This window comes from Mustela putorius, unplaced genomic scaffold (assembly GCF_011764305.1).
Source record: "Mustela putorius furo isolate JIRA1106 unplaced genomic scaffold, ASM1176430v1.1 tig00003853_pilon_pilon_pilon, whole genome shotgun sequence".
Lineage (NCBI taxonomy): Eukaryota > Metazoa > Chordata > Mammalia > Carnivora > Mustelidae > Mustela > Mustela putorius.
The window spans coordinates 17,658,245-17,670,299 of NW_025422005.1; the positions used below are offsets into that span (position 1 = coordinate 17,658,245).

The 12,055-nt window shown below is 47.0% G+C and overlaps 1 protein-coding gene across 3 annotated transcripts in view; it reads left to right on the top strand.

The window, feature by feature from the left end:
- NIPAL3 (NIPA like domain containing 3) overlaps positions 1 to 12,055 on the top strand; it is a 53,368-nt gene that overhangs the window by 20,144 nt on the left and 21,169 nt on the right. For 2 of the 3 annotated variants that reach the window (XM_004741164.3, XM_045063961.1), the window contains exons 3-6: positions 4,212 to 4,280; positions 5,830 to 6,001; positions 8,863 to 8,922; positions 11,482 to 11,627. In XM_004741164.3, coding sequence (XP_004741221.1) covers positions 4,212 to 4,280; positions 5,830 to 6,001; positions 8,863 to 8,922; positions 11,482 to 11,627 — 447 coding nt within the window. The remainder of the gene's footprint in view (positions 1 to 4,211; positions 4,281 to 5,829; positions 6,002 to 8,862; positions 8,923 to 11,481; positions 11,628 to 12,055) is intronic. The other variant, XM_004741165.3, reaches the window with a different exon arrangement.

Sequence of the window (12,055 nt, forward strand, 5' to 3'; positions counted from 1 at the left end):
CAGTTTGCCCGCTTCTTCAGCTGCAAGTTTGAAGTATGTGAGGTGAAGAGAAGATCCAGGGACCCTGCCATGGTGCTGTTCCTCAGGCCCCCAGCTCCCCACCCTGTCTGCCTTCTTCTCACCTTTCGGAGTTGTCTTGTGTTTCCTTTATATATAATGTCCAATTTATATATAATGTCCAATGCAGGAAGCACAGGGAAAAGTAAGTCTACTCCATCTTGCTGGAAGCAGAAGTTCTATAATTTGGTTTTTAAATTGAAAGGAATAACAGAATTTATTGTAGGTAAACAGCACTGAACTATTTAAGAGCATAATCATATAATCATAAGTGCAATTTATTAAACTTCTAAGAATTTCCTAGTTCCTAGTAAGATTTTGTTTAAAAGAAACTAGATTCATGAATCTATTACTTTTATGGCAAATAAATTTTTTTTAAGAAATCAAAGTGATACAGGTAGCCTTTTTTTGTCTGTAGAAGCTACCTCTCTAAGGAAAGAAAGAAGAAGAAATAAACATTCATGTTTACTAGGAATTGAACTAAGTATATACATGTTCCCAGACTGTGTACAGTGAAGCATTGACTCAGACTCTGTGGGGCAAGTAACAGAAACCAGCTCTTAAGCAAAAAAGACTGCGGGACTGCTCCCAGAACGGAAGGAAGAGCTAGGGAAGCAGGCTTCTGGATGGCTCCTGGGGCCTGACTTGCCCAGGCCTGGTCTTGGGCAGCAATGAGCCCAGACTTCTTTCAGCCTTCAAGCTTCTCTATTCAAGATTTGGGACACCTGGAGGGCTCAGTCAGGGAAGCATCTGAGGCTTGATTTCAGCTTAGGTCATGATCTCCAGGTTTTTAGATCGAGCCCTATATCGGGCTCCATACCAAGTGCTGAGTGTGGTGCCTGCTTAAGATCCTCTCTCTTCCTTTGCCCCTCCCCCACACTGGCAGACTCTCTCTGTCTTAAAAAAAAAAAAATTGTGTGTGCACACGCGTGTGCACGCACACGTGCATATGTGTATGTTTATATACATATAGATCCAGAAAGGGTTTCTGGGTCATAGGCCCATCATGGTCCAGGAGAGGATGAAGCACTTGGAATGACAGTCCCCACAAGACCATACAAGGGGAAGTTGGGGGCATGGGGGAGTGCTTACAGCAAAATCAGGGTGTTATTACCATAAGAAAAAGAATGTGGTTAAGACAGCAGGTGTGAGCATCAGAGATGTCTGCAGACTAAAAGTTCTAGAGCCTTGTAGGTTTGGGACACCTGGGGTGGACAAGGAGGACCCACCTGTAGGCCTCCAAGCAGTGGACCGAGGATCCAGCTTATATATAACCATGTTGTGCTTTTTGCCTCAGAGCTCCATTCACCTCTCTAGGAACCCAGTTAGGGAAACCCTGGCCTGGTTGATCTCCAGTGACCCTTTGAGCTATGAGGTCCTGTGATCCTACAGGACAGACATGGCTTCTGCTTGATTCTGTCTGAAAAGAGACAACAAAAACACATAGAACAGAGATGGCGAAGGATCAAGGAAGTATAGCTCAGGCTATGAGAGCCATCTTGGGAAGAAGTGGAAGCCAGCTCCCTTGGGTCCATGAGATGCCCTCAGTGACCTTCTATTAAAGAGTTGTTGTATGAAGTGAAATGAATATAAGTCCGTTTCCTGCGTGCCCTGATCCTTCACTTGCTTTTCCTTGGCAGTCTGTCCCTGACCCAGGGCTTAAGTGAGGTTATCTGGGCCACCATCTACATTTTCCAGACAGGGGCATACAAGCCTGATGAGGGGAAGGGACTCATCTAAGGTCATGCTGTGATGAGACAGCAAAGCTGAAACTAGAGCCCATGTTTCCGGGCTCCCCGCTCAATGTCTTTTCTTTATTCTGCAATGCTGCACCTTGCTGGGGACAAAGTCAAGGACAGCCATGGTGGTTTCCATCCGTAGACACCCCCTCCCTCCTTCCACCCTAACTCATAGCCAACTGCCTTCTTAGTTGTCTAGGCCCTCAGCATTCCAGGGAAGAGGGGAGAAAAGGGGACAGAGGGTTGACTTCCTGCCTTATGCTTGCTAATTATCTGTCTCTCAGATGAACTGCAAGACTGTGTTTGCCTTGTTTACTCTTGGTTTGCTAGCACCCAGCCCAGGCCTTTCAGAGCTGACCAATTTCACAGGGAGGGCGGCCAGGTGGGGGAACCTCTAGAGCAGAAGGGGAGTTGAAAAAGGCCCATCCTGGGCTGGGAGGATTCATATTTGGCTAAGAGAACATTCTTTGGTGTTTAGTGGTGAAAAAAAACCCTGGAGGGCTTGTGGGGGAAGTAGCATAGTGTGGTTTCCATGCTGAGGCAAGTGCCCTTTGACTCGGCAGTCTGGTTTCCATGCTGAGGCAAGTGCCCTTTGACTCGGCAGTCGTCCTAAGAATGTATCCCAAGGGAGTAATCCTCATAAATGTACAAAAATGCATGTAGTAGATACTCGATCACAGCGGTGTTTAAAAAAAAAAAAAAGAAACGGCCCAAGTATCCAACAGTGGAGAAGCAATGATATAAAATATAGCGTATCAAATGACGAGTTATTTGGTATTTATTAAAAATGATGACTTAGGGGCACCTGTGTGGCTCCGTTGGTTAACAGTCTGACTTTGGGCCAGGTCATGATCCCAGGGTCCTGGGACTGAGCCCTGTGTCAGGCTCCCTGCTCAGTGGGACGTCTTCTGCGTCTCTTCCTTGGCCCCTTCCCCCCAACTCACGCTCTCTCGCTCTCTCATTTCTCTAAAATAAATAAATAAAATCCTTTTAAAAATATTTTATTTATTTGACAAAGAGAAATTCAGCAAGAGAGGGAACACACGTAGGGGGAGTGGGAGAGGGAGAAGCAGGCTTCCTGTGGAGCAGGGAGCCTGATGCACGGCTCGATCCCAGGACCCTGGGATGATGACCTGAGCTGAATTAGAACACTTAAGGAGAGGGAACAGAAGCATGGGGAGTGGAAGAGGGAGAAGCAGGCTTCCCATTGAGCAGGGAGCCCAATGTGAGGCTCCATCCCAGGACCTGGGATCATGACCTGAGCTGAAGGCAGACACTTAACAACTGAGCCACGCAGGCGCCCCTACAATAAATAAAATATATATATTTTTAAGTGATGAATTAAATATGCCCGATGGGAATGTGTTTATAATTTCTTTTCTTTTCTTTCTTTTTTTTTCTTTAAAGATTTTATGTATTTATTTGACAGAGAGAAATCACAAGTAGATGGAGAGGCAGGCAGAGAGAGAGAGGGAAGCAGGCTCCCTGCTGAGCAGAGAGCCCGATGCGAGACTTGATCCTAGGACCCTGAGATCATGACCTGAGCCGAAGGCAGCAGCTTAACCCACTGAGCCACCCAGGCGCCCCGTGTTTATAATTTCTTAAGTAAAGGAACAGGTTATAAAACAGATTATAATCTTATTTTTGCAAAATAAACTAACATTGCCATTCATATCTGAATTCATGAACAGAAAAAAAATTTACAAGAACAAGAAAAAAGTTTATAAGAACAAAATGTCTGCAGTAGTTAGCTCTGGGTTTAGAATTACAGGTGGCTTTTCTGTTTTGTTGTGATTTTTACTCTTCCTGTCATTTCTTTGTATTTCCTGGTTATTGTACGATGAATATATGCCTAGTAATTGTCTTTTGAAGTTAAAAGAAGATGCCATGCTAAAGAATCTGAACCTTATTTTTAAGGTGACAGAAGTTAAAAGTTTATAAATGAAATCATTAAAAATGCCAGGAGCGAATTAGCCAGTTTAAAGGGCCTCATTGAGACCCCTCTGGGAACATGAAGAGTCCATTGATTAAATGGAAAATAGTACCTCCATCTGTGTTTCTCTTGTAAATTCCAGTTTCTGAATGTTGCTTGTGTGCACAAGACTGCACGAGTCAGTACAGTAAGGAAAGAGCAGAGCAGGTTTAGGCCTTATCGGGTCATTGTGACCCTGGACCCAGGACAGTTGCTTTCTAGAAGTGTCCAGCTCAGGGCGGTGTTTTGTAAACCAACAAGGCAGCCGCATTAACCTTGAGTAGTAAACGGTAAAACTCCAATAGCAGGTCTAGGTTGTGGCTTTGTGGCAGATGTCTTTCTGCTTTTGTTTTGGGACAGCGAAGGGTGGGGTTTCTTCTGTGTCCCTGGGGCCCTTTGGCTTAGACCCAGCTCACATCTGCTCCTGGGAACTTTCCTTGCAGGAGAACTTGATCGGCGCCCTTTTGGCCATATTCGGGCACCTTGTGGTCAGCATTGCGCTTAACCTACAGGTAAGTCTCGGTTACGAGCACTGTCTGGGGACAGAGATACAGCTGGTCAGCTGGGGGGTCTGGTGCGGGCCCAGCTGCCTCCTTGCCATGGGACGTTGCCCCCACTCCATTCCTGGGCTGCCTTGGGCAATCCCCTGTGGTTGTTCCAGAATCTCTCTTGATTCTTTGCCCCCACGTGATCCCGTACCGCCCTCAACTCTAATGACCGCGTACTCCGTGACTTAGACCTTCCTGGGGTGCTCTGGAGCTGCTGAGCTGGTCCACAGCTGTGGTTTGGCACACACCGATAGATTGGGGAGCTCCTGAGGGTGCCCCGGAAACTGGTTCCATGGACATGTGTGAATTGGGTGGCAGCCATGGTGGTGGTTGCTGCGCTGGAGCAGTTTTTAGCCGGTGGGGGACAGGAGTCCATGTATAAATGCCCAGGCTGCCATCCTGTGGTCGCATGGCTCTGAGCTGGTTCACAGGGTTTCCCAGTGGGTCCCCCGTGGGATGAGCCCCCCTGCTGCCCAGGGCACTCATTCTGCACCCTCCACTGGTGTGCTCCCTTCTCCGGCTCACTTTCCCACTCCCTTACGATGTCTCCAGGAATCACGTCCTCCTAAGTCCAGTCTCAGGGACTGCTCTGGGACACCCTGACCGAGGTTTGACACCTGCGGACGGGTTAATTCCTACAGCACGCTGGCCCGCTCCTCTCCGCCTGTGCTGCCCAGCTTTGGGTTGTGGAGAGGCACCCTCCCTCCCTGGATCAGAGATGAGAACACACACGAGTAACCCGGTACCTTTCAGCGCTACGCACACCCGTGTGCCCAGACTGTGCCTGTGTGTTTCGGAGGCTGCATGGTCTTCTGGCTTCTTGTTGGTTCATGCTTTGCGTTATACAGAGCAGTCTCTCTGCTTCCGCATCCGCTCGGATGCAGCGGATGCAGCTCGGATGCAGCTCCCATCACGGTCCTTCCCCCTGCAAGTGGGAGCTGTGGTCCGCTAAGTGAGCATGACTGCCTTGCTCCTTGGTCACCTCCCTACTTTCTATGTCCCAAGTACACATTCCAGAACAAAGACTATTGGCCTTACCTGGGCCAAGTATCCACCTGAGGGAGGGCAGGGTCCACGGATGCCCCCGGGACTGCCCAGCAGAGTTCAGGCTCATCTATAGAAGGGAGTGCAGCCAAACAGACACCCTGAGCATGGGGACTCTGGGGCACTGCTGTTAGAGGAAGATGCTCGACCTAAAACCAGGGGAACCTGGGATGGCGTCCTCGACCCCTGCTCCGGCTCCAGACTGCACACTGCCTGTGCTGTGCATTAGAAATGCACATTTCCAGGTCTCCCCAGGGAGTGTCTGAGGCTTCCCGGCCAGTTTGAGAACTGCTGTCTTAAGAGTGCCAGCCTGGTATTGAGATCAGGATGGCTTGCCTCTTCTCTGAGCTGGAACTCCAAAAAAACACATCTTCCCAAATAAAAGTAGGTGGTAGATTTAGGATACAGATGTCATAGCCTCTTTTTCCCAAAAGCTCTGGGCAAATCGCCTTCTTTCTTGGATTTCTAGAAGTACTGCCACATCCGCCTGGCAGGCTCCAAGGACCCCCGAGCCTACTTCAAGACCAAAACATGGTGGCTGGGCCTGTTCCTGATGCTGCTGGGCGAGCTGGGAGTGTTTGCCTCTTATGCCTTCGCTCCGCTGTCGCTGATCGTGCCCCTCGGCGCGGTCTCCGTGATAGGTAAGACCGGGGTCCCTCCCTGCCGCTGCTAATCCCTGGGACCCACACACCTGGGCCGCCACCATACTCAGCAAACAAAGCAGCTTCTGCTTGGTAATGTCACTGACACTTACAAAGGGCTTCATACACGCTGGCCTAGTACAAAGCGCTTTACAGATATTAATTCCACTCCTCCTTTTTGAGGGTGACAGTGTCACGATCCCCACTTTACAGATGAGGAACTAGGGATACAGGGTGGCAGGGCTGGGGTACAGGATGGTCTGGCTCCGTGATCTGTTTAAGACTCAGAAAGTTTATCAGAATTGCTTTCTATTCCCACTGCAGAAGGAAGATACAAACATGAAGCTTTCATCCCAGCACTGTCAGGACAACCTGAGCTTCCGTAGGATTCAGACAGCTTTTACCCTCTAATAGACATGCCTTCCACTGAGGCTCTGATCTTTTTGCATCAGCTGATATCATGTCTGAAGCATCGGTCACTTTCTCACTTGCCGTTTCTCTGTGATCTCTGTAATCCCCAAACCAGTGTCTCAGAGCATTTGAACCAAGGAAAAGATAAAGGAGCTTTGATGTTTGTGTTCTGCAAATTAAATAGCATTAGGGAAAAAAATAATATTTTCATCTTAAATAAAAGATGTTAGTAGATTAGTGAACACAGGAGCGGGGACCATGAACTTGCGCTGAAATGTTCCCTTCTGCTTGCTGGCAGGCTCCACATGGCCTAGAAGCACTTCCCTGCTCTTAAAGGAAAAAGTGGCATTTTGAGTAGTCTTTTTCCTTCTGGAGTTAAGAGGGCGTCTTCTACCCCACAGATAAGGGCAGCAACCATGCGCCCGGCCTGTGCCCGTGGCAGATGTCATCAGTCAGGCAGGGGGTCCCTTGGTGAGAATTCTCAGAGTTCCAGGCAGTCCCCCCAATGACCAGAAGTTGGCAAAGAAGTGGAAACCTGTTGCTTTTCCCGATCCCATGAAGAGTCCCCCTCTTTCTTTCTTTTTTTTTTTATTTAAAGATTTTTATTTATTTATTTGACAGACAGATCACAAGTAGGCAGAGAGGCAGGCAGAGAGAGAGGGGGAAGCAGGCTCCCCGCTGAGCAGAGAGCCCGACGCGGGACTCGATCCCAGGAACCTGAGGTCATGACCTGAGCCGAAGGCAGTCTTACCCACTGAGCCACCCAGGCTTCCCTGAGTCTCCCTCCTTCTTGACCTGGGTTTTGTACCCAAACGGCCCACAAGACGAGTGAGGTCCTCCAACATGCTGTGTTTTTATCCACACAATATTGTTGTAAAATATAATCTGACCATAGACTTGAGGGTCCAGGGGTAAAGGCTGACTGGGCGATGGGCATGAAGAAGAGCTGATGTAACGAGCACTGATGAGTCACTAAGTCCTGCCCCCTGAAACCAACAATACAGTATACATTAGCGAAGTTGAATTTAAATAAAGAATAATTTTTAAAATAAAAAATATAATAGTTTTAATAATCTAGTAATAATAGTAAAATATAATCCGAGTGCCTTTAGTTGAGGCGAGTAGTTTTCCCCAGTCCCAACCTTTCCTTGTGTTCTCTGGCCCACTTCCTACGTCTGTATTTTGGACCCGCCCTGAATGGGATTGAGATTCATCCTCTGCCCGCAGCTGACCTCTGAAAAGGCTTCAGAACCTTTCCTCACAATGAGAAACAGGCGATCGAGTGACAACGTGCTTTAAATTGTTGCCTCCGACTTAATACTTTAGTAATTCTCACAACCAAATTCTTAAAAATAAGAGACTGAAGTCGAACGATGGATTCTCAGGCTCCAGCAGCTAGAAATTGAGGGGCTCTCGGAGCTTCTTAAATCACCCAGTAAAAAACAATACTAAAAACAAATAATAAAGTAATCGCCACCATTTGTTGGGTACCTATTACTTATCAGTCACTATCCCAGGTACTTCAATAATAATAATAAGTCAGTTATCAAGTATTTACTGTGGACACATGATTTACATGCATTATCTCACTGAATTGCCCTTAAAGCTCAGAGAAGGGGGTGCTTTCAGTGGTGTGCTGATGAACCAACCTTCAGGGAGAGGGAGAAAATGAGAGGAAAAAGAAGAGGATAAGGCAGTCGGGGAAGGGTAGGAGGGAGACAGAAAGGAGGGAAGGAAGGGGCAGAAAAGTGGGAAGACCCCACGTGTAGTGTTTCTGATTTATACGGTGTAGAGACCGCCACCACGGTTGCCCATGCGACAGTGGGTTCCTCGGTATTTAACAAGCAGCAAGCTGGCCTGAGCTGGATCCAAATGGAGACTCGCAGGTAGTGACTCACCCCAGAACACACAGAGCTGAGAATAGCCATCCAGGTCTGTTCCCAGTAATGCCAGCCGCATCCCTCTAGGCAGTGACCAGGAAGTCTGAGACAGAGACAGAAGAACCATGGGGAGAATGTCAGAGCTAGTCACAGCAATGGAAGGATCAAGGGCCCTGGGGTCCGGCAGTCCTTACCAGTTGCATGGCCCTGACGAGCACACTCACTTCTCCCAGCCTCAGTGTCCCGTTTTTCAGATGGGAATAATAACGGCACCCACCTTGGGTAGACATGCCAGAAATAACCTGTGCAAATGACCTGTCACCCTGCAGGTACTCCACATCAGTGCTCCCGGACTCGTAGAAATCCTCAGGAAGACTCAGAGAGGAGCCTCCCTTTCTGAGATGGGATAAGAGAGGAACCAGAGGACTGAGTTTGGGGGAGCAGGAGGGAGAGGGTAGGAAGTACCAAGCCCTAAGGCAAATGAGTCTATCCTAGGGCCTAGGCAATGGGACTCCACTGGACTGAGAGCAGCCTCCATTTTCTTTTCCTTGTGCTTTTATTTTTTTGTAGCTAGCGCCATCATAGGAATCATATTCATCAAAGAAAAATGGAAACCCAAAGACTTTCTGAGTAAGTTCACCGATTTGAGCCCATGTTCTTAATTCTGTGCTTGCGCTATTTTTTGTTTTTTCATTATAAAACCAGCTCACCCCAATTTAGAGATCATCTGTCTCCTGCCCCCTTCTGTGCTGTGTAGTCCACCCTTATGAGGCTCCTGAGAGCTGGGATTTTTAATTGGTAGTTCCCAAATCTGGCTACACAGCAGAATCATCTGTGAGACTTCTTAAAAGGAGCTTGATTTCATTCCACTCAATCAATATTTATTGAGCATCCATTGTTGGGATTTTAGGAGGCCTGATAAAAAGCACCCTCTTTACCTAAATGAGTTCCAAAGCGAATGGGAAGCTTGGAGGTCAGGAGTCATTCTTTATTACTTGTATAAGCTGGATTAGAGCTTGCAGGTTAAACATGCAGCCAGATGAACTTGCTCATGCAGCCAGGTTTGGGAACCACTGTTCTGAATCATGGGTACAGGATGGGAGCAAGTCAAAGAATCTTTCACTGAAAAAAGAAGAGTTAATATATGATGCCAAGACCAAAAGACTCAGAGTGATTTGCAGTAGTCCTGATGGCACAACAGGGTAGGGGATGCAGGGGTAGCTGGGCTGGTTCTGAGGCCAGTGTAGTTTTATGTCCTTTCCAGGATCACTCTAGAAAGTCCTGGTATAAGAAACATGCTAGTTCAGGCAGTGCCCTATGCGAATTTTAAAAAGATACCCCCTTTGGGCATCTGTGGTTCCACTGGCACATGCCTTGGTGAGCAGAGCATGGGCTAGATTTTAGCCCACGGGTTAAGGTGCTTTTGTGCAGTGAGCAACTTGTACAACTGTACATGGCTGTCCTCCCTAAAGTTTTATTAAATTCAGCAGTCACCCAATGCTAGACCTGTGCTGTACACCACAGGCATAGAGATGAGTAAGATCTTTCCCTCCCTGAAGAAAACAGACTCTTGTATCTTAGCACAGGACTCATTTATTGAGTTTCACCGTGGTTCATTCATTCATTGAAAAACTGAACATCTGTTTTGAGGGCACCTTATGAGGCCTAGAATGAAAATTAAAGATACAAAAATGTATCACATTTTTGGGAGACCATGGAATGAAATATGTAGATAGTTCTATCCAGAAATATCCAGAGGCTTGTGGTCACTGTGTGTAGCTCAGAACTCACAGCCCTTCTCAGCTTGCCCAAGTCTGGGCTGGACTTCAAGAGGCTTTTCACGAAATCCACAAGGCTCAACTGGAGTGTGACAGGACCCAGGGAAGAGTCAGGAAACTCCCAGGCCTCCCTAACAGTGTCCAACAGGTCTGTGGAATAGAACATTGATAGTCTTTGGACCGGTCCCTTGGGATGAGATTAACTTGCAGATGGGAAATGATAAGGTCATTTTTAAAAGGTGCATGGTAGGCTCTGAAGGTTTGCTTGTGAGGTTTTGTTGTATTTGGTTTTTTTAATATTGCCCATAAAGTGATTCTGACTTTAAAACCTTCCCTGTAAAATGCACACTGAAACCATGATTCAGTAGCAGAATGGCTGCTGTGAAGGAGAAAAAGAGGCAGTTCTACTCTAATGCTCTCCCAGCAGGAATGGAAATGGAGTTTGGAAAACAATTTGACAGTAACTACGAAGCTGAAGGTCCACCTGTCCCCTGACTGGGGAATTCCCACTCCTAATTTTACACCCAACAGAAACAGGGGCAGTGTGTTTTCCAAATGACAGGCACAAGAATGCCCATAGCAACAATATTTGTTATGACCTTGGGGAGCATTCAAACGCCCATGAACAGCATATGGATAAATACAGGTATGGATATGGGAAGGGATAAATTGTGTTCACACACCGTACGGGTGTGAGAATGAAGGAAACACCCCTATACTCCATGCGAAGATACAAGTGAATCTCACAAACTCACAAACATCTTACGTGAACACAGACACAAGAAATCATATAGCTCGAGTCCACTTATAGAAAGTTCAAAACCAGGCCAACTCCCAGTGCTGGCAGAAGTCAATGTTACCCCAGGGCTGTGGTCTAGTGATTGGAAGGGGACACAAGTGAGGACGTCGGGGTCCTGCTAATGTTCCCTTTCTTGACCTGGGTTGTGGTTACACGGGTGTGTTCACCTTGTGAGAATTCGTGGAGTACTTTTTGGCATACATGCTATACTCTCGCTAAAATTTTTTAACATTAAATGTAATTTATTTTTAAGATTTTATTTATTTATTTATTAGAGAGAGAAAGCACAAGTAGGGGGAACTGTAAAGGGAGAGGGAGAGGCAGAGTCCCTGCTGAGCAAGGAGCCCACACAGGGCTCGATCCTGGAACCCTGGGATCATGACCTGAGTCAGAGGCAGTTGCTTAACTGACTGAGCCGCCCAGGCGTCCCTAAATGTTATTATTATTTTTTTATGAATGTTATTTTTTAAAATAACAATAAGGGAGATGATCTATTTGTGAGGTGAAGAAAAACCAAGATTAGCAGGTCATCACATGTTGCTCTAGAAACACATACAGGCCTGAAGCTTGCACCTGCAGTGAGCCTGTGACAGCCTCCCTCCTTCCCTGCAGGGCGCTACGTCTTGTCCTTCGTCGGCTGTGGTCTGGCCATCGTGGGCACCTATTTGCTGGTGACATTCGCCCCTAACAGCCACGAGAAGATGACAGGCGAGAATATCACCAGGCACCTCGTGAGCTGGCCTTTTCTCTTGTACATGGTAAGAGAAGCCCTTGGTCCTACCCGTGATGACAAGAGGGAGTATCAGGTCCTAGAATCCGGGAACCTGAACCTCCGGGAATAGGGGATTCGAGTGAGGCATGATGTATTTCCCAGCACTGAAGACCATGCTTGTGGGGAGTATGGAGTTCATGGGAAAATGCTTTTTTCACTTACGTTCTAAGTAATGTCTACATCGGCATAGATAATATGATAATCTTAGTTTTTAGTTTTGGACTGTAGATCTGTCGGTAGAATGTGTCGCTGAAGGACTGGATGGAAGATCAGCACTTCCATCCATGGTTGTCTCTGGGAGCTGGAATTATGATTGAGTTTTCATTTCACTTTTGTCTTTATGCACCATCCAAAATTTCTACAGGGAGCATTTAAGACTTTTATGGTAAGAAAATAGTTAAAATTTTAAACAGT